Source organism: Gobio gobio, assembly GCF_949357685.1.
Source record: "Gobio gobio genome assembly, chromosome: 1".
NCBI classification, from domain to species: domain Eukaryota; kingdom Metazoa; phylum Chordata; class Actinopteri; order Cypriniformes; family Gobionidae; genus Gobio; species Gobio gobio.
The window spans coordinates 43257311-43282460 of record NC_137097.1 but is presented as its reverse complement, the minus strand read 5'-3'; the positions used below and the strand labels follow the sequence as shown (position 1 = coordinate 43282460).

At 38.1% G+C, this 25150-nt stretch overlaps 1 protein-coding gene across 1 annotated transcript; it reads left to right on the top strand.

Annotated features, from left to right (window-relative positions):
- Positions 1-12233: 12233 nt before the first annotated feature.
- Positions 12234-22878, top strand: nags (N-acetylglutamate synthase; the record flags this gene model as incomplete). Its single annotated transcript, XM_079810475.1, has 8 exons — positions 12234-12599; positions 14140-14426; positions 14797-15010; positions 17618-17798; positions 18239-18278; positions 18821-18952; positions 22435-22617; positions 22713-22878. The coding sequence occupies 8 exons, from the start codon at positions 12234-12236 to the stop codon at positions 22876-22878; spliced, it is 1569 nt and encodes a 522-aa protein (XP_079666601.1).
- Between the last annotated feature and the right edge of the window lie 2272 nt (positions 22879-25150).

The following is a 25150-nucleotide window of genomic DNA, read 5'->3' as shown; positions in this document are numbered from 1 at the left end:
AGAAATGAAATTTCGCTGCTTCTCTCGCGAGAAGTGAATCTCAGTTTCGCTGATCTACAGCGTGTGATTGGCTGTTCACTACTGATGTCACAGCTAAACTCCTAAACTCAGGATCAAAGCGTGAGTTGACAGAGAAAGCTGATGATCAGCATCATGGGACCAACAAAGCCTGAATAGATTGGTTTGGTTTTGTCAACTCGAAACTAGTCTCGTAACCCTGAGTTTGTTAAACTACCATCATGGTACAGGCCCCAAGTGTTGGGAGTTTGTAGCCTACTTGAAACACAAAAAGAAAAGTCAGACTGAATGGAAAGGACTGTTAGTCTCTTACTTTATTTTTGGTCAATTCATAGACATGAATGGGTTAGATAGTATGAGGAAAATACTGTGGATGTGAAAAAAAAAATTTTATGCCTCAAAAATAAATCTTTACAGAAAAACTTTACCAAGTATCACTCAGCAGCTTGTCCTTTGGAAGGCAGAGAGGGATCTCCACAGAGCACATGCAAAATGAGTTTCATAGATTTGAGATTTTACAATTGCCCCCAGTCTCCCCTACCACGTCCAAAAAAAAAAGAGAAAGAAAGAAACGGGTATATAGTAGACTATGGGTATTGTGACGTGGGAGGGTAAATAATGGCAATATTTATTTTGGCTTGTAGGTCTACTGTTTCTTTAAGGCGGCTCCGTTCAAAATGCCACGCTTCACGATGAGAGAACTGAGACCTTTGCATAATCCGCTTGCGTCTTTAAAAGTCCATTTGTTCCGGGGATATACAGTAATTCTGTGTTATATAATAAATCTCTCTCGGCTGGCATTGACGACATATTTCTAAATTTAAACATCAGGAATTTGGCTGAGATTATTGTGCGTAATTAAATCATATTTGACACTATAAGAATTGTACATAGTTCATTTAAATAAATAAAAAATGCAACGTAGGCTAGGATAGCCGTGGTTTGGTCCTATTGGATTATGACCAAATGTGACAGCTGCCCTTCTGAGTGCACAGATTGTTCCTATGAGTCGAATCATGTCGGTAAATCGTTTGAAATAGATTCAATGTTAGGCCTGCTACAGGCTCTGGAAATGTTTTTATACGATTTATCTAAGAACATTCATTTATTTGGCAGACGCTTTTAAGTGTCTGTTTAATATAGATATATAGGCATAGGATTTTTACACATAGCCTACCATTTTAATACAGACAGTATAGAATTAAACCAAGCAACTTTTTGAGCTGAACCATTGCTGCAACCAAACTGAACTGGCACAAAAATAACCATCGCAAATCCAATTGCAATGAACAGCAGTATGTACCCATGTATACACAACTATATTGGAACGTTTTAGAGTATTGTGTTTATATGATTAGGTCATAAACGTAAAAAAAAAATCGCTTATTGCTTTTAACCGGTTCTTTGAAACGACTCGCTCGAAAGAATCGATTCACTTAAAGGAGTCTTCTCATCACTAGTGCGCTGCTTGTCTTGTTGTGGAACCGGAGTAACAGAAAGAACGCTGTCATAGACGAGAACCGCGTTTTCCCCGTATAGTTAGTGGAGGAAAGGAATAAAACAATATAACAATAACTGTGTAATGCTCTTTTTGTAGGCTACTACTAGGTGGTACTGATTTAATTTGTGTTTATTGCGTGTGTGACCGTGTGGGGGGAAAAAAGAAATTGAGTCGCATATGGTTTTAAGGCGATTAAATGCTTCTGACATACATTTCAGCTGCACTGCAGACACTGAATATTCTGCTGATCTGGAAAAGTCTGTGTTGCTATTTCAATACAGAAGCATAGCCTATGGAAACTGCGTTTATAGTAGAACGCTGAGGATCCGTTAAGTCCTGGTCATCAACAAAAAAAGAGCACCAGGTTGCTCTCTGAATCTGTCATCACATCATGTTGCCGTCGGTCGCAATGCTTATACTCTTTCTGTCTCCGTCGAGGAGCTCAAGACTGTGTAGTCACCTCTGCCAGTGCTATGAACAGGGCCGGCGTTTGCTATAGGCGAGCTAGGCGGTTGCCTAGGGCGACAAATGTGTTGGGGGCGTAGCCAGGCGCCCTCTAGTGGCGCCCTTAAACTTACTTCCCATTAAGCATAGAATTAAAACAAGCAAAATAAAACATACTGTTTATTAAACATGATCATCCTTGGGCGCCCCCTCAGCCGCACGTTTAATTACTTAACCTGATTATTAGATTGAATTATTATTATTGTCGAGCACAGGCGTTCAGGCGTTAGGTCAGGCATGTGCTCATCACTGGCGTGTTCTTCAAAAATGAAGCGGTCTAAACCCTCGAGTGCACAGGGACGGAAAAAGAGAAAGGCAGACGATCAAAAGAAAGCCCAGTATAGAGGTAAGTCTTCTCATCTCGGCCATAAAGGTGTCAAACGAAATAAATTTACTTCGTATTATCGATATTATCAACTAATATTGGACAGCATTGGACGTTTTATTGCTGTCACTAAGATATCACTAGCTAGCTAGTTATCTACATATTTCTACGCATTTCACTGACAATAAGGAAATCCAGACGAGCCAAATTTTAATGCTGCGTCAATTTTGAAGGTGAATAGAAATGCCAGAAACAACTGTTCATCTTTTATTATTTAAGATAGGGATAGAGCTACAAGAACTTATATATTTTAATTTTGTAGTGGTAAGTACAGTGTATCCATAATAGCACTTTTGTTTGTAGAGGGTAAAGTTAATCCAGTTTATGGGTCATCATTTGCTTAAGTGTCTTTACAGGTGCTTAAGAGAGTTTTTGCACAGTTTATGGAGTTAATATTTGGTAAATATCCTTGAACATTCTTTCTAGCATTTGTGTATGAACAATTTATTGCAGTTGATCCTTCAAGTCTTAATTTTCTTGATTGAGTGTTGGAGTGACTATAAAAGCCTTTTTGTTTGTTCATCCATAGTTTGAGTCATAATTTGTTAAATATCCTCCAACGTTCTTTGTAACATTTTTGTATGTGCAATTTATTAGAGTGTATCATTTAAGTCATAATTAGCTTTTTAAGTCTTGGAGTAACTATAGGAGCATTTTTGTTTGTATAATTTTTATAAATACTTAACCCATTTGTGCCCAATTTTTTTCTGAATGGCATGTCCTGCATTTATTTTCCCCAGGTTTTTGTATTTTTTCTTGAAAATCGTATTTGAATCTGTGGCATCTATAGTTGCCGGTGGGCAAATATGTTGTAGCCTATGCACCCCTTCAATGTCAAATATGGATAAGAGGAGAACATTTAGCATCTAACTCAAAATAACTGCTTTCAACAGATCAATCTGTATTCATAATCAAATTTATTATGTTTGACTAAGTATACTAAAAACTATAGATCTGTTGTAAGATTTGTTATGTTTGGATGATTCTAGAGACCTTCATGATTATGTTGATATATGTCAACAAAAATACTTATTAGTAACATGAAAATATCCTTTCTTTGGGAGGGTTTGCCTTCGTTGTGCTCCCTGGAAGTAGGGGTAGGAAGTGGGCAGTCTCATGTGACAGGAAGGAAATTAATACTTTTTTTTTTCTTGAAATCCTTTATTTGGTTGTCTGCTTGTGTGTCATTAAGATATAAAACATGGATAATATTTAGAAAAATACTTACAGAAGGAAAATGACACCTATACACTGGCAACTATTGCCGGTGGGCTTAACAATTAGGGGGGGGGGGGGGGGGGGGCGCAAAACTCAATCTCGCCTAGGGCAACCAAAGAGCTAGAGCCGGCCCTGGCTATGAACACTCAGACCTGGTGGATTGCCATGCCAGGGGTTTTGAGGATATCCCGCACGGACTTCCCCACGGCACCTGGCTCCTAGACCTGGGAGGAAACAAGCTCACGGAGATCCGGAGTCGAGCTTTCGCTGGCCTTTGGTCTTTGCGTATTCTAGTGCTCTCGGACAGCAGCATCCAGGTTCTTCATACGCAGGTGAGACCATTTATTCAATCCGTGGTATACACACCAAAAAATAAAAAGTGTTTTTATTGGCATTGATATTCCATGATGAACCTTCACATTTTGTAAAGAACATTTTAACAATCTGAAAAAACCTTTTCCACTATAAAGAAACTTTTTTGGAATTGAAAGGTTCCATGGATGTTAAACGTTCTTCATGGAACCATTGAAGCCAATAAAGAACCTTTATCTACTGAAAAAAAGGTTCCATACATTATTACATTGTTCTTTACAATAAGAAAACAATGGTTCTTTGGTGAAGCCAAAATGCTTCGGAAAAAACCCATTTACAACCTTAATTTTGAAGTGTGTTGCTTGGTTTTGACAGTTGGGAGTTGTGCTGAGACCGTATACATTTACTCAAATGTCCGTTTCCCACAGGCTTTTTTCTCTCTGTCCTTTCTGGAGAAGCTGGACATGAGTCGTAACAACCTCACCAAGATCCCTCCTAATTTTTCGGAAAGTCTGTCTTCCCTGCGCGAGTTGCGACTGGACCACAATGCACTGGTGCTGTTGAAACCTCCAGGTCTAGAACATCTGGAGAGCCTTGAGAAGCTGGACCTCAGTTACAATCGTATCCAATCTGTTGAACCCGGCGCATTCCGTGGCCTGTCCCGCCTGCGCCACCTTTACCTCCAAGGGAACCGCCTGGGTGTTGTGCGAGACGGATCTCTCACCATGCTGCCCGGACTGGAAGTTTTGCTCCTGGGGAACAACAACATCTCTCGGATCGAGGTAAATGCACTAGCACCATTACACAGTCTTTCTCTGTTGGGCTTGGAGGGGAATCATCTGGAACACCTGAACTTTAAGACATTCCTGAGCTTGCACACAGCTGCTACGCACCTGCAGTTGGCTGGGAACCCGTGGAACTGTGACTGCGACCTGCACCGTGTCTTTAGCAAGCTGCTTAGTGTGCGGCACCTCCTTGTGGACGACTATCACAACGTGACTTGTCGGGAGCCCTGGCAGCTTGCCGGAGCCTCTTTGGCTTGGGTGGACAGCCAGTTGTGTATGGCTGAGACCGTTACTGTGTTGGTCATCATTGCTACTGTGATTGTGACTGTCTTTGGTGCCTTGGTCATGGCGGAGAGAAAACGCAAGAGAAAATACTGGGAACAGAGTGAGGGAGGATCACAAGAGCAGTAAGGTGTTTTATACAGGAGGTTAGGACACTTTTCTTCTCTTTTAAACCTTGAAAATAACAGATACATTGGACCTCCTTTGGCCGTGAACATACACTGATTAAAGCAAGGACTGATACTATCACATTTCAGTTAATGTGGTGATGGAAATTGAGACTCTTATGATGCAAATCGTGAACAAAAGTATTGGTAACTTGAATCTGATGAAAAGCTCTGTAATATGGGATGAGTAGAATCTATGCTAGATAACAAATTAGTTGAAGATGTGTTATGAATTATATTAAGGAACAGTAGTCTCTTACAGGCACTTGCAAACTCTTGTCAAATGCTATCTTCAACTCTTATCATTACATTTACATAAAATAGCAAGGTTGGTTTTTTATTATTGTATTTTAGAAGTTCTTTAGTAGCAGTTTTTTACACTTGAGTTGTTCTTTCTCTCCCTCTCTCTCGGTCTTAACAATAGCAAATGTCTTTCCCTTGATGTTTTATACTGTTTCAGTAGGATATGTAAACAATTATGTTCCTTTGTACAATAAAAACAAAGGGCCTATATTAAAACATTTAAATTGTATTTCTTAGCCCCTTCTGAAAAAACTCATCAGCTGCATCCGAAAACTGAGGCAGTGACTTGTTGTCTTATCAGGCAATGACTTTAGAGCCAGCGTTTGTGTACGAAGGTCCTTCACAAAACTGATTTCAGACAGACTTCTGTAGCAGCGTAACGGTTAAACTAAACAGAGAGAGCTTTGGTGATAACCAAACAAGTATTTAATTACTACAATAGTAATTTCTCACTAGAAATGACATCAAAAGTGGAAAACGTTGGTCAAAAACTTACATTTACCACCAATCGCAACTTTCAGGCGCCATTTTTAGTTTTTAGCTTAACTGTCACAGGATTGTGGGATATCAAAGGCAGAGAAGGATACATCTATGCTGCCTTCAAAAATCGATCAGATGAAGGTACAGCATCTCAGGAGACAGGAAGTAAAGCTAACATTGGATTTGGACGTGCCTTGATGCCTTTCTACCTTGGAATGCATCCGCTGAAGGCAGCAGTTTTACGTTTTCAGACACAGCCATCATGTGTCCTTGTATGCTCAAAACAGGTTGGCTGTAAAGCCTCAAAGCTTAAATCTCTTCAACTGCTGTTAAAGGCTTAACTACACATCAATTAATGCACATGATTCCTCAAGCACCCTTATTAAACATTCAAATCATGATACAGATTTAATATCATTGCACATGGGGAAGGTTATTATATTGATTGGTTTTAAAACAAAAAAGTACAAAATATAAATTTTCTCCTGCATTGCTGTGGCACAGGCTGGGTTTTAAACCACTGGAGTTTAAGCAGATTTGTGTGGACAGAGAAAGTGAAGAAATCCAGGTCAGTGAGCGTTTGGCGCCATATGGAGCTCTCACTGACAGCAGCATCATCAGATTACCCTGCTCACAGACTAACAGAGACTGGCTGTTCCTTTCTTCAGGGAAACAGAAACCTGAGACCCATAGAAAACAAAACGTTTTGATTTTTTCTCTTTTTTAAAAATATATTTTAATATTGTTTGAAGTATAAGAAACAAATGGCGAAATTTTTTTTTTTTTTTTTATGATATATCCTATGTAGAGAACACCAGGACCAGGAAAATGAAAACAAGACTCTATAACCATGAACAGGGTTTTTTATATTAACTTTTTATATTCGTTATACGTCAACTTTTTAGGTTCCATGCTATTTTTTTTTCTATAACTTGTCCTCTGTAAAACAGATATGAGAATAATGTTGGAAGAAAATGTTTATATTTTGCATGTTTTTGCCTGCATTTAAATCAGGGTTTTCAGAACCAAACTTTATACAGTATGTGCATAAACATGGCAAAAATGTGTTTTCTCATTATATACAATGTATCTATTCATTGTCTCTAATTTGCATATGAATGTGTTTTTTGGGCAACATGTAAAGAAAAAAGAAGCTATAATAATGAAAGTAATAACTTGGCAATAGTTTTGTTTTAAATTTTCATATTTATAGACGCTTGTTTCCGCCAAAGAATAAAAAAACAAAAAAGGTGATTGCATCTTCTTATCTCACAATTCTGACCTTTTTTTCTCGCAATTGTGACTGTCACGCAATTCTGACTCTATAAATTGCAATTGTGAGAAAAAAAGTTGCAATTATTTTTTTTTATTTTGTGGCGGAAACAAGCTTCCATATACAGTGCATCCGGAAAGTATTCACTGTGCTTCACTTGTTCCACATTTTATGTTACAGCCTTATTCCAAAATGGATCGAATTTATTATTTTTTTCATCAATTCTACAAACAATACCCCATAATGACAAATTGACAATGTGAAAGAAGTTTGTTTGAAATCTTTGCAAATTTATAAAAAATAAAACCGGAAAGAAAAAAAAATCACATGTACATAAGTATTCACAGCCTTTGCTCAATACTTTGTTGAAGCACCTTTGGCACCAATTACAGACTCACGTCTTTTAGAGTGTGATGCTACAAGCTTGGCACACCTATTTTTGGGCAGTTTCTCCCATTCTTCTTTGCAGGACCTCTCAAGCTCCATCAGGTTGGATGGGGAGCGTCGGTGCACAGCCATTTTCAGATCTCTCCAAATATGTTCAATCGGGTTCAAGTCTGAGCTCTGGCTGGGCCACTCAAGGACATTCACAGAGTTGTCCCATAGCCACTTCTTTGTTATCTTGGCTGTGTGCTTAGGATCGTTGTCCTGTTGGAAGATGAACCTTTGCCCCAGTCTGAGGTCCAGAGCGCTCAATAAGGATGTCTCAGTACATTGCTGCATTCATCTTTCCCTCGATCCTGACTAGTATACTAGTACCTGCAGCTGAAAAACATCCCCACAGCATGATGCTGCCACCACCATGCTTCACTGTAGGGATGGTATTGGCCAGGTGATGAGCGATGCCTGGTTTCCTCCAGACATGACGCTTGCCATTCAGGCCAAAGAGTTTCATCAAACCAGATAATTTTTGTTTCTCGTGGTCTGAGAGTCCTTCAGGTGCCTTTTGGCAAACTCCAGGCGGCCTTTTAATGAGGAGTGGCTTCTGTCGGGCCACTCTACCATACTGGCCTGATTGGTGGAGTTGCTGCAGAGATGGTTGTTCTTCTGGAAGGTTCTCCTCTCTCCACAGAAAAACGCTGGAGCTCTGTCAGAGTGACCATCGGGTTCTTGGTCACCTCCCTGACTAAGGCCCTTCTCCCCCAATCGCTCAGTTTGGCCGGACGGCCAGCTCTAGGAAGAGCCCTGGTGGTTCCAAACTTCTTCCATTTACGGATGATGGAGGCCACTGTCCTCATTGGGACCTTCAATGCAGCAGAACGTTTTCTGTACCCTTCCACAGATCTGTGCCTTGACACATTCCTGTCTCTGAGGTCTACAGACAATTCCTTGGTCTTCATGGCTCGGTTTGTGCTCTGACATGCACTATTAACTGTGGGACCTTGTATAGACAGGTGTGTGCCTTTCCAAATCAAGACCAATCAACTGAATTTACCACAGGTGAGAAACATCTCAAGGACGACCAGGGGAAACAGGATGGACCTGAGCTCAATTTTAAATGTCATGGCAAAGGCTGTGAATACTTGTGATTTTTTTTTTTATTACATTTGCAAAGATTTAAAAACAAACTTATTTCACATTGTCATTATGGGGTATTGTTTGTAGAATTGAGGGAAAATATTAAGAATTTAATCAATTTTGGAATAAGGCTGTAACATAACAAAATGTGGAAAAAGTCAAGTGCTGTGAATACTTTCCAAATGCACTGTATTTTATAGAAATATTGGTAAATAATTTTAAAGGGTGCGGATTCTGAAATCCACTGCTGCTTCAATATACCTATATATAGATCCTAATTAAATGTATTATTAAAGCATTAATCAATATTTATCCTCCTATATTATTATAATAATTTTTAATGATTCTTTCCAGTTATAATATTACTTAAAGGTGTACTTCAGCGCTGGGAAGATGAATGTGTATTTAAACTAGGTCATTTATGTAGTAGAAATGTGAAATTATTTTTTGAATTTGGTGCCTTCTAGACTGGGAAAAGACATGTATTTTTGTCTCATGTGGATGAAAGACAACAACTCCCAGAATGCACTTGCTTCGCTGAGGCCACTTCCAAAGCCACAGCCACAGCCACTGGTTATCACTTGCCCACCGTGACACTGCCCCCACTGTCGTTTTGATTTTCATAGTAATAAAATCATTTTGTTTAGTTAGAGAATAGACACTACAATTAAAAACTGAACGTGCCTTTTCAATAAAGTGTGAGTGAGCCGAACGACACAACACAGACGCAGCAGGTGTCAGATTTCATTCATCACGAGAGCGAAGAGCTGAGGTAAGCGCGGCAGTCATTCACGACACGTGTCCAGTCTGGCGCGTTATCAGATCATGCCTACGCCGAGCGGCCATGCACATTTACATTCTGTGAGTGAGATCCCTCCGCTGTGGGCAGGTTGATAACATGCGGAACTAGCTCCTACTACTGGCTGTAGTCTCTAGCCTCTGGCCAAAAAATCCTCAGATGACACAAAATGACGATATTTGCGTCATCTGAGGATTTTTTTCCAGAAATAAAATGCAGAATTCTCTCGTCTCAGGGGAACATGAGGGGGGAAAGTACCATAACTTTAATATACTACCAGTTTTCTACTGATACAAAGCTTAATGCTAATCGCTGAAGTAACCCTTTAATCAATAGAACCACTGATTGTTTGTTTCTTCATATGTTTTCTAAAGGTTGTATTTGGTCTCTGTGTCTGACTGAGGGTCTGGCCTAGGGATGTGTGATGATGTGTCGCTAAACACTTGAACATGTGTCGCTAAACACTTGAACAAAAATAAATCGAAAAATCTGATATGTTGTTGAATGTTTGCCAATATTTGCTGCATAAAACTAATTTTAAATACAGAAAATAGAATCATACATTTGCATATGGTCTACAAAATATAGGGGGGAGTGGGGTTAGTTGTAACACATATGGTTTAACACTTTCCACACATGCCAGGATGACGAAACTTAGTGTATTTACTAGTTGCCATTTCAACATTATTTAGAGAAAAAATTGCGCCAAAATTACAAAATCTTTGGAAGATATCACTCAACATTTATTTAACCATAGCAAAAGTAAATTTCTTCATCTCTGTTTTTTTGTGTTTATTTAAAATAAGACATCTGATATTATTTTATCAGTGACGTTGTCACATTTCACTTCCATTGTTTCGGGGTAAATTTAAAAAAAAGTATACACTGTATTAGTGAAACAAAACCACATAATTGTACTAGAAGTGGATGTAGCCTACACTATCTTTAAAAAAAAATATCTATCTAAATATATATATATATATGTGTGTGTGTTTTTTTTTTTTTTTTTTTTTTTAAAGATAGTGTAGGCTACATCCAGGGGCGGACTTAACCATTAGGCAAAGATATTCGACTGCCTGGGGCCCCGATAAGCCAAGGGCCCCCTAAAATGCTTTTTATATGCAAGTTCAGCGGATGCACAAGTGGTTGCTGTGGTGTTCATTACCACGACAACCGCCCGCGCATCCGCGTTGAAGGTGCTTCTTGTAGAAAGTGTAGCGCCCCAAATGATTTCCGCGATTCAGAAGACGAGTAGGCTACAGGATCACAGAATCCATTCATAAAAACTCAGATGCACGGTTTACTACTGAAGCACGCGCAACGCTCAATTAATTCCCACAGAGACACGAAACATGCAGGATTCATATTTAAATTGTATTTTTGCTGTTTATTATTCACATACACTAGTAGTCCATATCGTGATTTGATTGAAGTGTACTGACTTGCATTGGATTTATTCATCCAAAATTTGACAAATTCCGTGACATTCCGCGTTAAACATTAAATTCAATTTTTATGACTGGATTCCCCTATTCCATTTGCATTTTCTGCATTGCAGAAATCATAGGCCACGAGCATTGAACCGTTTCATTTGAGAGAAACTATCATCATAACATACACAGAAAATGGTCTAGGCAACCCGTCAAAATAAAAGTTTGGACAGTATAATGTCTGTCTTAATGTAACAATTTTAACAGTAGGCCTAAATCCTCTGTTGCGTTGCACTTTGAATGTACAAAAATGAAAGGGTTTGTTTAATTTTCATTGGAATAAAAGATAAATCTTCTATGCCATTTGATTACCAGAAAATAGCTACATAAAACAAATAAATATATATTTAGTTAAACTTTTAATAAATTGCCGTTAAATTATTCAAGTTTCAATTTATTAGACATGCTTTTTGGTTAATACAATTGTATATAACTATCCAGAAAAAATTAAAACAGAAAAAAAAGGAATCTGGAATTTTTTTTAATGAAATTTGGAAAAAATAAAACCGATTTCATAGGGCCCTACAAATTAAAATATAATGCATCTGAAGTTATAATTAAATACGGAGCAACACATGCGCACTTACTTTCCACACAGGCACACACATTTTTGGTTGAAAATTCTGATGCGTGTAATAATTTCTTTCAGTTTGATAATAGAAAAAATATTTTAAAGTTTAGAATTAGACAGCCTTGTGTTGTGTAAACAATTGTGCAGTGAAAATTACCACAAATGACCACCTAGTGTCCAATATTGTTATAACCCGTTTACACATGAACAAGGGATCTACAACATGACGAAAGCAATTATTTATAACATGTATTGTACAATGTTATAAAATAAAATAAAAGTTGTCCACAATTATGGGACAAGGTCAGCAATCATCTCAACATAGGGCCCCATTCCTGTATTTTGCTTGGGGCCCCCAAATCACTAAATCCGCCCCTGGCTACATCTATTTATATTTTTGCATTGTAGCATATGTTGCACTGCCTTTAAATTATATCCATTAAAGCTGTGACAATTAGAACAGTTTGTTCTCTGTTGTATACCACGAGAGCTCCATGGAAACGGACTCCTGACAGCTGATCGAGCCACGTGGCCTCGCCTGGACCATATTCACCCCGGGCTGCAAATCATCATGTGGTCATCTGAAGACAAAACTTTCGGGGGCCATTAGATTCCTCTGCACAACTCATGGCCAAAGTCAACAGCGGTTCGTCCGGTTGCAGGGCCATGGTCATGGCTGGTCAGTTTTGGACAAAACCGTCAGCCCTAGGTCAGCAGAGGAGCGCTCATCATCAGCGGAGGCTAGTCACAGTGAACCAGCGCATGAGGTCAGCAAGTGCAGCGGGACACGGAAGCAAAGCCCCGGCGTGGACCCAACGGGAGCTCCCCAACTACGCCTCCCCGAGCGAGCTCAACGTCTGGTCCAACCGCACGCTGATCTACAGAGATGTCAAGGCTTTACTCAATCAAATTGGAGGTGATCCAAGGGAGGCTCGGTACTGGTTAACACACTTTCAGCGGGCCGGTTCATCTCCAGCGTTTGCGGTCGTGCAGGTGCGTGTCCTACGACCATAGAGTAAGAATATCTGAACGCAATTTTGATATATTACCATATTAGATAGCCTAGGCTACTTTTATTTTAATGCATATTTTTATACAATTCATATTATATTATAATGTATTTTTTGTTTTATATATATATATATATATATATATATATATATATATATATATATATATATATATATATATATATATATATATATATATATATATAGCTATATATATATATATATATATATATAGCTATATATATATATATATATATATATATATATATATATATATATATGTATATGTGTATATATATATATATATATATATATATATATATATATATATATATATATGTATATATATATATATATATATGTATGTATATATATATATATATATATATATATATATATGTATATATATATATATATATATATGTATATATGTATATATATATATATATATACATACATATATATATATATATATATACATATATATATATATATATATATATATATATATATATATATATATATACACATATACATATATATATATATATATATATATATATATATATATATTATTTGATGCATTTACATTTTAATACGCGCTTAAAATATATATTTTTAATATATTTCAATTTATCAATTAAACTTTTCTTTCATAAATTCTTCCTAATCCTTTCTTTTTTACTATACTTTTTTATACTGCTACTAATTAGTACCTTAACTCTTTAAACAGCCATAATTGTATTTTGTTTATTAATTAAATGTGATTGGTATATCCTCTGGCTAGTTAAGCTATGAAATGTAAGGGATCGAACCTTAATAAATATGTTTATGTGAAGCAATAACTTGTTTTGATATTTTATTACTTGTTTAAGTAAATGAGTCTACTTGCATTTTAAGTTATCTGTACTTAAATATTAAGTTAATTCAATGAGAAGACCATAACTCTAGTATTTTATATTATATAATAGTAATATCTCAATCCAGATATTTATTTTATAAACGTTAAGTATATCAAATATTTATAGCTACACTGGCCTATAATATTATTATTAATCCATTAAAAAAAATCATATACATATATTGTTTAAATGGTTTCATGATTTCAAGTGGCATATTTAACCGGGTTTAATCAGAATCCAAATTTGAACGTTTTATGTGAAGACTGCTGATAGTCATCTGCTGCTGCTCAAATTGTGCACGAGTGTACGGATCCTTTCTGTCGGTTTGTTGACTCTGCAGACAGTTGAATCCTTTTTCTGTTTCAGGGATCACTGGTCAAACAAAATGAACCTAATTAGGTAGGCTGCTATACGCTGCCGATATCGGACCTCTTAATAGCCTTAAAGAAGCAGATTCTTTCTGACTTGATAGTCTAAATAACAGTTGCTTGTTGTAATTCGTTATTTTGTAAACCTGTTGCTTGAGCTTTACATTTTGATGGCACCGGATACACACAGTTTCCCCTTGGGGTCATGACATTTCAAATAAACATCTGAAGCTGATTTTTGTATTGTCCTCAGGTTGACACATCAGTGTTTGATAGCCATGAGATGGTTCAGAGCCTGGCCTTTGGGCTCTCCTTCCTGCAGCGGATGGATATGAAGCTTGTGGTGGTGATGGGATTGCCTCCTGAGATGGAGGAAGAGGGTGGCACCAAAACGGGTGTTAATTCCTCATTCGTCAAGACTGTGATGGTGAAACATTGCCAGGCTTTAACAGAAGCACTTCAGCACAACTCAGCCAATGTGATGCCCTTCTTTAGTTCAGAGGCCCTTTTACAACTGCGGGACCCTCAGGATGAGAGCAGGTTTACCAGCCACTTTAACTTAATGAACGTCCACACCAAGGCACAATAACGTTCTGTTGTTCTGTAATCAGCTGGGGGGGAAACAAATTCTGAAAGTGGTTCAAACAATATTGCTGTTATTGTTATGGTGTGGACCACACACTATTCCTTTAATTTTAGAGTGATTTTTAAAACTAGGCCTATATTGTTATAGTTATATTCCTTTGTGTAAATGGGCTGTGGTGTCATAATGGTCTCCTTTTAGTATTTTCTCTCCCTCTCTCTCTCTCTCTCTCTCTCTCTCTCTCTCTCTCTCTCTCTCTCTCTCTCTCTCTCTCTCTCTCTCTCTCTCTCTCTCACTCACACACTTTGTCTCTGTGTCGTCCATCAGCAGTGGTCCCTCAGTTGTTGTGGACTCAGCTCTTCTGCAGTGGACTCTGGACTGTAGAGTCATTCCGCTGGTCTGTCCAGTGGGCCGCGATTCAGGCGGTTGTTCTTCTGTTCTCAGCCCGAACCAGGTGACGGCAGCTGTCTCGCAGTCACTGCAGCCTCTGAAAGTCATTTTCCTGAACAGCTCAGGGGGCCTCCGTAACCAAAACCACAAGGTAGGAGTAGAAATGATTGTATTACTTAATTGTATTAATGGAGGCATGAATTATATGTGTGTTTGTGTATTGAGGCCAGGGGGAGTAAGGTTTACATGCACAGCTGAAATGTCCTTTTGTAAAACCCAAATAAGCTTTACACATCTTTATTAAACTTAAGTGCTTAAACAATGTTTGTCTTGATCATACAGTGAACCATAAAACATTTTTGCACATGCACCTGTGGAATAGTCCTAAAGATACTAACAGTTTACAGGCGTTAGACAATTCAGGTCACATCTCACAGCAAGAACTGGCAAATCTGTCTCAGTCCATGAAGAAGAGATGATCTGACTTAAAGCAACTGGTGGACACACCACTTACTGACTGCTATTTTTAATATTGACCCCCGCTCTGTTCACGGACTCATTATTTCTGTTTGTCAAATGTCTGTAAAATTTGTTCAGTTATGTCTCAGTTGTTGAATCTTTGTGTTCATACAAATATTTACACATTTTAAGAAATTAACATGCAGTTGAAAAAAAAAAAAGCAGTTGAAAGTGGCAGGATGTTTTATATTTGTATTATTATTGGTCTTATACACCGATCAGGCATAACATTATGACAGGTAAAGTGAATGACACTGATTATCTCTTCATCACGGCAACTGTTAGTGGGTGGGATATATTAGGCAGAAAGTGAACATTTTGTCCTCAAAATTGATGTGTTGGAAGCAGGAAAAATGGGCAAGCGTAAGGATTTGAGCGAGTTTGACAAGGGCCAAATTGTGATGGCTAGACGACTGGGCCAGAGCATCTCCAAAACTGCAGGTCTTGTGGGGTGTTCCCGATCTGCAGTGGTCAGTATCTATCAAAAGTGGTCAAAGGAAGGAACAGTGGTGAACCGGCGACAGGGTCATTGGTGGCCAAGGCTCATTGATGCCCGTGGGGAGCGAACAGACGAACTACTGTAGCTCAAATTGCTCAGGAAGTTAATGCTGGTTCTGATAGAAAGGTGTCAGAATGCAAAGTGCATCACAGTTTGTTGTGTATGGGGCTGCATAGCCGCAAACCAGTCAGGGTGCCCATGCTGACCCCTGTCCACCACCGAAAGCACCAACAGTGGGCACGTGAGCATCAGAACTGGACCACGAAGCAATGGAAGAAGGTGTCCTGGTCTGGTGTCCCATGCTTTCTTTTACATCACGTGGATGGCCGGGTGCGTGTGTGTTGCTTACCAGGGGAACACATGGCACCAGGATGCACTATGGGAAGAAGGCAAGCCGGCGGAGACAGTGTGATGCTTTGGGCAATGTTCTGCTAGGAAACCTTGGGTCCTCCGTCCATGTGGATGTTACTTTGACATGTACCATCTACATAAGCATTGTTGCAGACCATGTGCACCCTTTCATGGAAACGGTATTCCCTGGTGTCTGTGGCTCTTTCAGCAGATAATGCGCCCTGCCACAAAGCAAAAATGGTTCAGGAATGGTTTGAGGAGCACAACAAAGAGTTTGAGGTGTTGACTTGGCCTCCAAATTCCCCAGATCACAATCCAGTCGAGCATCTGTGAGTTGTACCGAACAGACAAGTCAGATCCATGGAGGCCCCACCTCACAACTTAAGGATCTGCTGCTACTAAAATCTTGGTGCCAGATACCACAGCACACCTTCAGGGGTCTAGTGGAGTCCATGCCTCGACGGGTGCTGTTCTGGCAGTAAAAGGGGGACCAACACAATATTAGGAAGGTGGTCATAATGTTGTGCATAATTGGTGTATAATATGCTATTTATTCATTCATTCTAATACTCTAAAATTTAAAATAATATGTGAAACCTATTCACTAACCAGTTATGTATCTCAATACACACACACACACACACACACACACACACACACACACACACACACACACACACACATATATATATATATATATATATATATATATATATATATATTAAAATTGTCATAGCAATGTAAACAGATTTGCTTTGCAGCCAACTCACAATATATAATTAATATATAGTACATATTATCAATAAAGAACGGTTTAACGGGAGACCTCAGAAATATGAAATATTCAAGAAATGATTGTTGCTTCAATAGTGTAAAGTGAACACAAGGTGGTGATAGTGTAACAGTTTCTACATTTCTGGAAGGTATGCAGCAGTTAGTGCCTTCTCTTAGTTAAAGGGATAGTTCACCCAAAAATGAAAATTCTGTCATCATTTACTCACCCTCAAGTTGTTCCAAACCTGTATGAGTTTCTTTGTTCTGCTGATCCCCTACTATGCTAGGCAATGGTTGCTCTATCTGCTTTGTTACAAACATTATTCACTCTATCTTCTTTTGTGTTCAGCAGAACAAAGAAACTCATACAGGTTTACAACAACTTGAGGGTGAGTAAATGAGCTATCCCTTTAAATTAACATAAAAATATAGAAATGATAGAATTTAGGCAACTATAATTTCATACAACAACATGTAAAAATGTAGATGCTAAATATTTTTGATTTAATTTAGGCTAATTATTCTTTCTCTCAAATATAAATGCGCACAAATGAATACACATTTGACATCATGGGCTAAAGGGTTCCTTTTTAAATTCATGGTTTGTTTTCTCAGGTGTTGGGTTTAGTGTCATTGCCGGGAGATTTGTCAGGCCTGAGTTCTGCAAAATGGCTGCGTGACGTGGAGAAAAGGCGCATCAGTACTATTGCACAGCTGCTCAACCTGCTGTCGGTCGAGAGCTCGGCCGTACTCACTTCAGCTGACACACTTCTCACAGAGCTCTTCAGCCATAAAGGTGAGATAAGAGAGAAAACACACACACACACACACACACACCAATGACAGATGACAAACGACACCTAATGTTTAACCCACTCCTTTTCTTTCACAAAAGTCAGAGGGCATTAAGCAAACTGCCGATAAGCATTTTCTTTGTTAAAGGGATAGTTCCAAAATAACACCCAAAAATCAAAATGCTGTCATCATTTACTCGCCCTCGAATTGTTCCAAGTCTGTATAAATGTCGTTGTTCTAATGAACACAATAAAAGATTATTGAATGATTTGTAACCAAATAGAGTGAACTATTTTGAAGATTGTTTGTAACCAAATAGTATACTATGGAGGTAAATGGTGCCACACAAAAAAAAGACCAGAAAAAAAAGAGCAAAGTTTCTACTTTTTGTATTTCTTAAACCTACAATGTGAAACATTAATTGTTTTATCTGTCTTTCAGGCTCAGGCACCCTGTTTAAAAATGGAGATCCCATCCACAGGTATGTGTTTTTTGCGATTTAATTTTAGTGTTTCATTAAGATGTCCAAATGTTCTATCCATCCAACATATAGAAACTTTTAGAGTGCTGTTTCCTGCTGTGCACAACCAATGTTTCCCTATTTCACAATCATCAGTTTTTTGTTTTGTTTGTAGGCTATCATTAAATAATCAAGTTTAAACAAGCACCACAGGTGTCAGGCTGGATCTCAGTCAGGAGTACTGGACAATAGTCCTTTAGAGACAAATATTTAAGATGTTCTTCACTGTGTGTCATCTGATATAAATGTTGTCAAACTTGAAAAAGATTAAGAGTAAATAACATCAGATTTATGTCCGGGTTCTTCCTCAAGCAAAGCTATTGTAATAATCAAGAAGATTTAACAAGACTCAAAATAAATTGCAGTTGTACGAAAAAGACCCATGTAAAATATTCTTCAAAATGTCTCTTTTGATGTTCAATGGAACAAATATAAGTATATATGATTGAATTGAATCATTCATTTACCAGTGTATGTCATGTGAGGATCTTCACTCTTCACAGATACAGCAGCCTAGATGACATTGATATTGGCCGTCTCTTGGCTCTTATTAACAAGTCTTTTGAGAGGAACCTGAGAGAGGATTACATAGGATCTCTCAAGGGAAGACTGCATTCTATTTACCTGTCTGAAGGGTAAGAACAAGTTGTTTCTACACATCAAGCCTCAATTAAAATATTTTACAACACACTGTATGGCCAAAGAAATATGAAAGAAAGTGATCCAGAGTCACAATTTGCTCCATGTAACGGGGAAGTTGAATCATTGGGAAATGGAAAAAAAGGAACCTTCATATTTTTATAATTTAGCCATGGCAAGGTTTAATATTTAACCATTTTTAACATGTAGTAGTTAGGGGTTGACATTAACACCCCGCCAAATGCGGGTGGATTCTAGCAGTGGCGTGTAACGCAGTCACTATAGCAATTTTTGGCAGTTGAATTTTATAATGGCCTATATTTTTTTTTCAATTGTAGTCTTTTAAAAGGCTTAGTCTTTTTGAAATAATAAATTAAGTGCAATATATTGTTGTCAAAAATATAGATTTTTCGATACATATCAATACTGAAATATCTGAGATTTTCCACAGAATAAGGCACATGACACCTGCTGCACTTTCTCGCTCTCGTCTCACAAACCCACCTCCCCTCACTCACTCGTTTAATTTGCTCCAGATGAATATTGTTGGTGTTGCAGGGCTTTAATTTTGGTGTGGGATTGCACGTATTGCACATCATTTGACTAATTCCTGCACATTTTGTGGTCACACCACCAGTGTGCGCGCGCATAAAGCGGTCTCTCAGTACTAAATAAGTTATTTTTCGCATTTTATTGCACTTAAACAGTCAAGTACAAACAAAATAATGTCAAAATGCCGGTCTTGGTGAGTATTAACGTAAACACAGTTATGTTTTTAAAAGGGTTTAACTTTCAAGGTTTTTTTTAATTTTTTAATAGGGTGAAATATATATGGCAGTGTTATGCCCCGTGGCTCAAAAGGGACATAACAAAAAAGCCTAAATATAATGCAAAATGAATTAATAAAATAGAACTTTACAGAAAAAAAACAGTATACAATGTAACAGTCAGGAGTCAGTGGTGTAAAGTGTAATGAATGCATGAAAGGGTAATGTGCTTTAGTAATGTTGGATGTACCACAAAGAAACAAATTTAAAGGAAACCAAACAAATTCAAGTCCAGTCTGCAGCTCCCATGGCCTTTTCATCATGCTCTTTTTAAAAGGCCCAACAGGAAGTCAGCAACAGGTGTGCTGAATGAAACCACCCAAGAACAGCCGTTTGAGAGGGCGAAGCTAACCATCCATCTCAGCCCAGGGAAAACCCCACATAACGCAGGAGACAGGAGTAACTTTGGAAAACCTCTAGCCACAGTGGCTGGTGAGCAAAAAAGACAATGTCAAGCCCTGGTAGTAGTAAAAACATTAGTTATATAGTACAATAAAATTTCTAGCTTCATGCTTTCTTTTTTTATCAACACTTAAATGTGGGTAAGACATTTGGACAATATTTTGAATAAAAAGCTGAGAAAATCGTGTTTTTGTCAAACACTACAACAGGTGATGTGCTGAATTTTGCCAGCAATCTTGCCAAATTGTTACCCTCTTCGTTGAGAACACTACCTGACTGCCTAATCCTAATCCCACTGACACACCTTATTCTAAACCTACCCACACTGGGGCATTGTCCCCTCCAACCAGTCCAGCAGAAACTCGCCCTGCAGCTTATTCTTAAAGGGATAGTTCACCCTGAAATGAAAATAAACTGTCATCTTTTACTCACCCTGCTGTTGTTCTTATGTCCAATGTCCTTCTATCTTTTTCAGATCTCAAAAGGAGAAATTTTGAAAAACGTCCTGCATGCGCTCCTCCATATAATGGCAGTGACTTGCGACCAGGCTAAAACTTTACGAAAAGGATACAAAAGTATCACGTAATGATACAGTGAGATGCACGGCATATATAGGAAGTGTTCAGGAGGCGTATTATAAGGTTTTGCGAGAAAAAAAACGTATTATTTTTATTTTTTATTATTTTTTGATTAACTTGGCTGTTACTCTACACGCGTTCCTGTGAATGCGTACGAGCCGTCAGCAGACAGCTCCCATAACCCGAACGAAGTTCTTGCTCTGGTTGATGTGCGCACCCGCTCATCCGGGAGAAGTGCCCATACAAGCGATTCTGCCCTTTATGAAGTTATACAGGGCCATACTCAAAAAAACCTTTCCGAAACTTATTTGAATCCTGAAGGAAAGTGAAAAAAGCACAACATTTATTTTTTATTGTGAGTGTACACAAATGAAAGTAGACACTTAAAGCTTTGTAAAGACATATCTCTCATGTCCGTGCGGCCAAAAATTACAGAGTATTTTAAGTTGTTTTACGCTGTCATGAGGAAAAACGCGCCAGAGTGTTCGTCGGGTTCAGAGGGTTAATCTATGAAATTAGCTGCAGGGCAGGATTTCTGGTGAAGTGGTTTGTGGGAAAAATCACACACTGGGGACTTGGGGGTATTAATCTGGTGGGGGTCAGAATTTGGCACAACACCAGATCGGATTCAGAAAGAGGATCAAAACATAGATGGACTAGATTGCGTCCATTAATACCTCCAAAGCTGCACAGTCCTATACCTCTTCATGTGTCAACATTTCATTTGGTAACATTTGCCAGTTTTGATTTATATGCTGTTTAATGTTTGATGATCGTGTTATTTTACATGTGCATAAGCAATTCTTCTATTGCTTGTTTCTGCTGCTTCTTCGGCTGTGTTTTGATCCAGAGATTCTGTACTATTTCAGAAGATTAGATTAGATTAGATTAGATTCAACTTTATTGTCATTACACAAGTACAGGTACAAGGCAACGAAATACAGTTTAGGTCTAACCAGAAGTGCAATAGCAGCAAGTGCAGGATACGGTTGCATAAGTGCAGGACATGGATATGTACTGAATATATATAAATATGTATAAATAGAGAGATGGTTATTACTATAAACTATAAACAGAACTGAATTTACAGGTGAATATGTACAGTGAATACATATACAGATGGCTATTACTATAAACAGAATTTACAGGTGAATATGTACAGTGAATACATATACAGATGGCTATTACTATAAACAGAATTTACAGGTGAATATGTACAGTGAATACATATACAGATGGCTATTACTATAAACAGAATTTACAGGTGAATATGTACAGTGAATACATTTACAGATGGCTATTACTATAAACAGAATTTACAGGTGAATATGTACTATGAATATAATATAATATACAGATGGCTATTACTATAAACAGAATTTTTACAGATAGAGGAATACAATGATATGTTAGGCTAAGATGAGGAATATAGCATTTGATCCGTAATAGTGCCCCCTACCGTTTAAAAGTGAAAACATGGATTGCCTGAAAATGCCGTCAATGGCTGGGAAAGACTTAAGCTCACTCACTGACACATCTTATGCCTCTCACGTCTTTACATGACACAGTTGTGCTATTTTTAAATAAACCTTTGTGGTAAATCACGCTTATGGTTTTATGCTTCTAGAATATGAGCGTACTGAATCTGTGCTTGCATGCATTTTATTGCAGGTACAGTGCGGCTGCTATAATAACCACAGAGCCTGTGAACAGCGGCACTCCGTACCTGGACAAATTTGTGGTCAGCAGCAGTAAACAAGGGCAAGGAACTGGCCAGATCTTGTGGGAATGTATTCGTCAGGACTTGGGCAAGCTCTTCTGGAGATCCCGGGCCACTAACCGCATCAATCCTTGGTGTGTCCCATCATCCACATTGCATTGTTGTGATTCCCAGTCTTCGCCCATCCATCATCCATCATTCATCTCTCATTCTGCTTTCAAATCCTCAGGTATTTCAAGCACTGTGATGGCAGTTTTGTAAATGGTCACTGGATTGTGTTCTGGCTTGGCCTTTCAGACATCCGTGAGTCTTATGAGCTGGTGGATTACGCCAAGCACCTTCCTGACTCCTTCTGCTCTCACAACGCAACCCTTCAGCAACCACAAGGTTTATAAAACAATACTCATCTTATGCCCTGTGAGGTCACTGCATCAAGCAGAGCTTCACATCTTCACCTTTTCTTGGAGTATTGGTTGAGTAGCTTAAAGAAACAAATCAAGTGTCATCCCAAACCCTTTAGACATCCTTTCTTGAACACAAGTCATCTGCCCCTGGACCCCATACACTTGTTGTTGTTTTTTTATTTTTTTATTTTTTATAAAAAAGGTTCCTAAAAGGGTTTTTCATAGTAATGCCAGATCTCAACCTTGCTAACCCTGGCTTCCTGGTTAAGCTTGAGCATTTTACCAAATCTTCTTTTGTGATCTACTCAAGAAAGATGAATAAAGAGGATGAGTATACACTGTTAGACATTTTATTGTATTTTTGCAGTAACTTCCTGGCAGAACTATTGCCAGTAAGTTACTGTAACTGCCCCTTTACAGTAGCTTACCTGTAAATGTGCTTTACAGTATGATGCCCTTACTGCAATTTCATTTTACAGTAAAATACCCTTACTGCAACTTATTTTTACAGTATAATAATTTTACTGTAATTTATTTTATATTATTTTAAAGGGGCTATATGCGTTTTTCTGAAATTTAAACTCGCGACTGACACCTGTGGCCAAAAAACAGAACTGCTCTTATATTCTGCTCGCTCTCGCAGCGGTGGTGACGTCACATCCGCAGACAGCGCGGGAAAAAACGACCCGCCGAAAAATAGGATACAGGCTTATAGGTGCACCCACTGTGAGCGGACAAGGTGTCAGTATGCTCATCAGGAGATGTTTGAGTCATAAATGGTAAAATAAAAAGGCTATTGTTACGTTTATTTTGGGGAAAAAGTTGCATATAGCCCCTTTAATATTGTACATGAATGCTATAGAATTTAATAAATTCCAAATAAGAGATTTGAGTCCATGTATATCAGTATATTTTTTTATTGACTGTCACTATCAATTACAAAAAAACAACAAAAAAACAACAACAGAGAACTGAATTCATGATCATGACAATATGGCAACAAAAAGCATTAACAAAATATATCCCAGTTGGGCTTGCCTGGCCTCCAAACTAGTAAACTATGGCTGATCTGAAACAAAACAGATGGAAAATGTGTGAGAAATGGTCATGAGTTTCTCTCATCTCTATATGTTCATGGACAAATGAGATAACTTGTTGAACAGCAGTTATTCAAAGTTATTAGATATACAGTATCTATCTATCTATCTATCTATCTATCTATCTATCTATCTATCTATCTATCTATCTATCTATCTATCTATCTATCTATCTATCTATCTATCTATCTATCTATCTATCTATCTATCTATCTATCTATCTATCTATCTATCTATCTATCTATCTATCTATCTATCTATCTATCTATCATGTAATGCTGGGTACAAACAAAAGAATAATCAGAGGGATTTTGGGCCGATTTCTCCCCTTCCGACAATCCTATAGGTTTTTCTTTTTCTCATTTTCACAGCAAATCAGCTCACAGACGCAAACTTTCTGCAGTCTGTCATTTTCGATAACAATTCCAGTGTCATGCGAAAAGGGTCTGATGCCTTGTCACCTCTCGTGTGTGTTTGGTTGTGAAACGTAGTTTGCGCACCGGATTCATCGTGCAGTGTGAACACAGCAGTGACTGAATGCTACCCCAGATAGTCATGAAGTGTGAAAAGAGCAGTGATCCGACGAGTTCAGTCGTGTAGTCTGAACTCGGCATCAGGGTCGTATAGGCGCATTCGTTGTATTAAGTTACCGTGTGAGCGAGCAACGGCATCATACTGTTCATGTTTTGTAATTTCAGGTAAGAGATAATTGCAAATAGATGCACAAACTGCTGTATGAGGTGAAGGAATAAGGAATAAATTAAATAGGCTGTTACAGCGGTTAATCGCTCAGTGTTAATCAGATCTATCCGTGATATGCATGAAGGTGTGTTTTTGATATTAATAGGCTACTCTCTGTCTGCAAGATGAATACAGAAAACAGAGGAAAACTGGGGTTGTTCGTCGATATTGTGAAGTTTGTGTCACTTAGACATGAATGAAGAAAAATAAAGTGTTAAAAGTTAATCGGGAGGTTATAGGCGGTAGGCGCATGCGCATTCGTTGTTATAAGTTTCCGTGTGTGCGTGAGTAACGGCATCTCATGGCCGGGTACAGTTAGTAGGCTACACTTTTAGCTTTTTCCGTTACCACACCAAAACTAGGACATTTCCTTTACTTGTCTACTAAAATATTTATAATTATTTACATCCATAAGTAGGCGATAG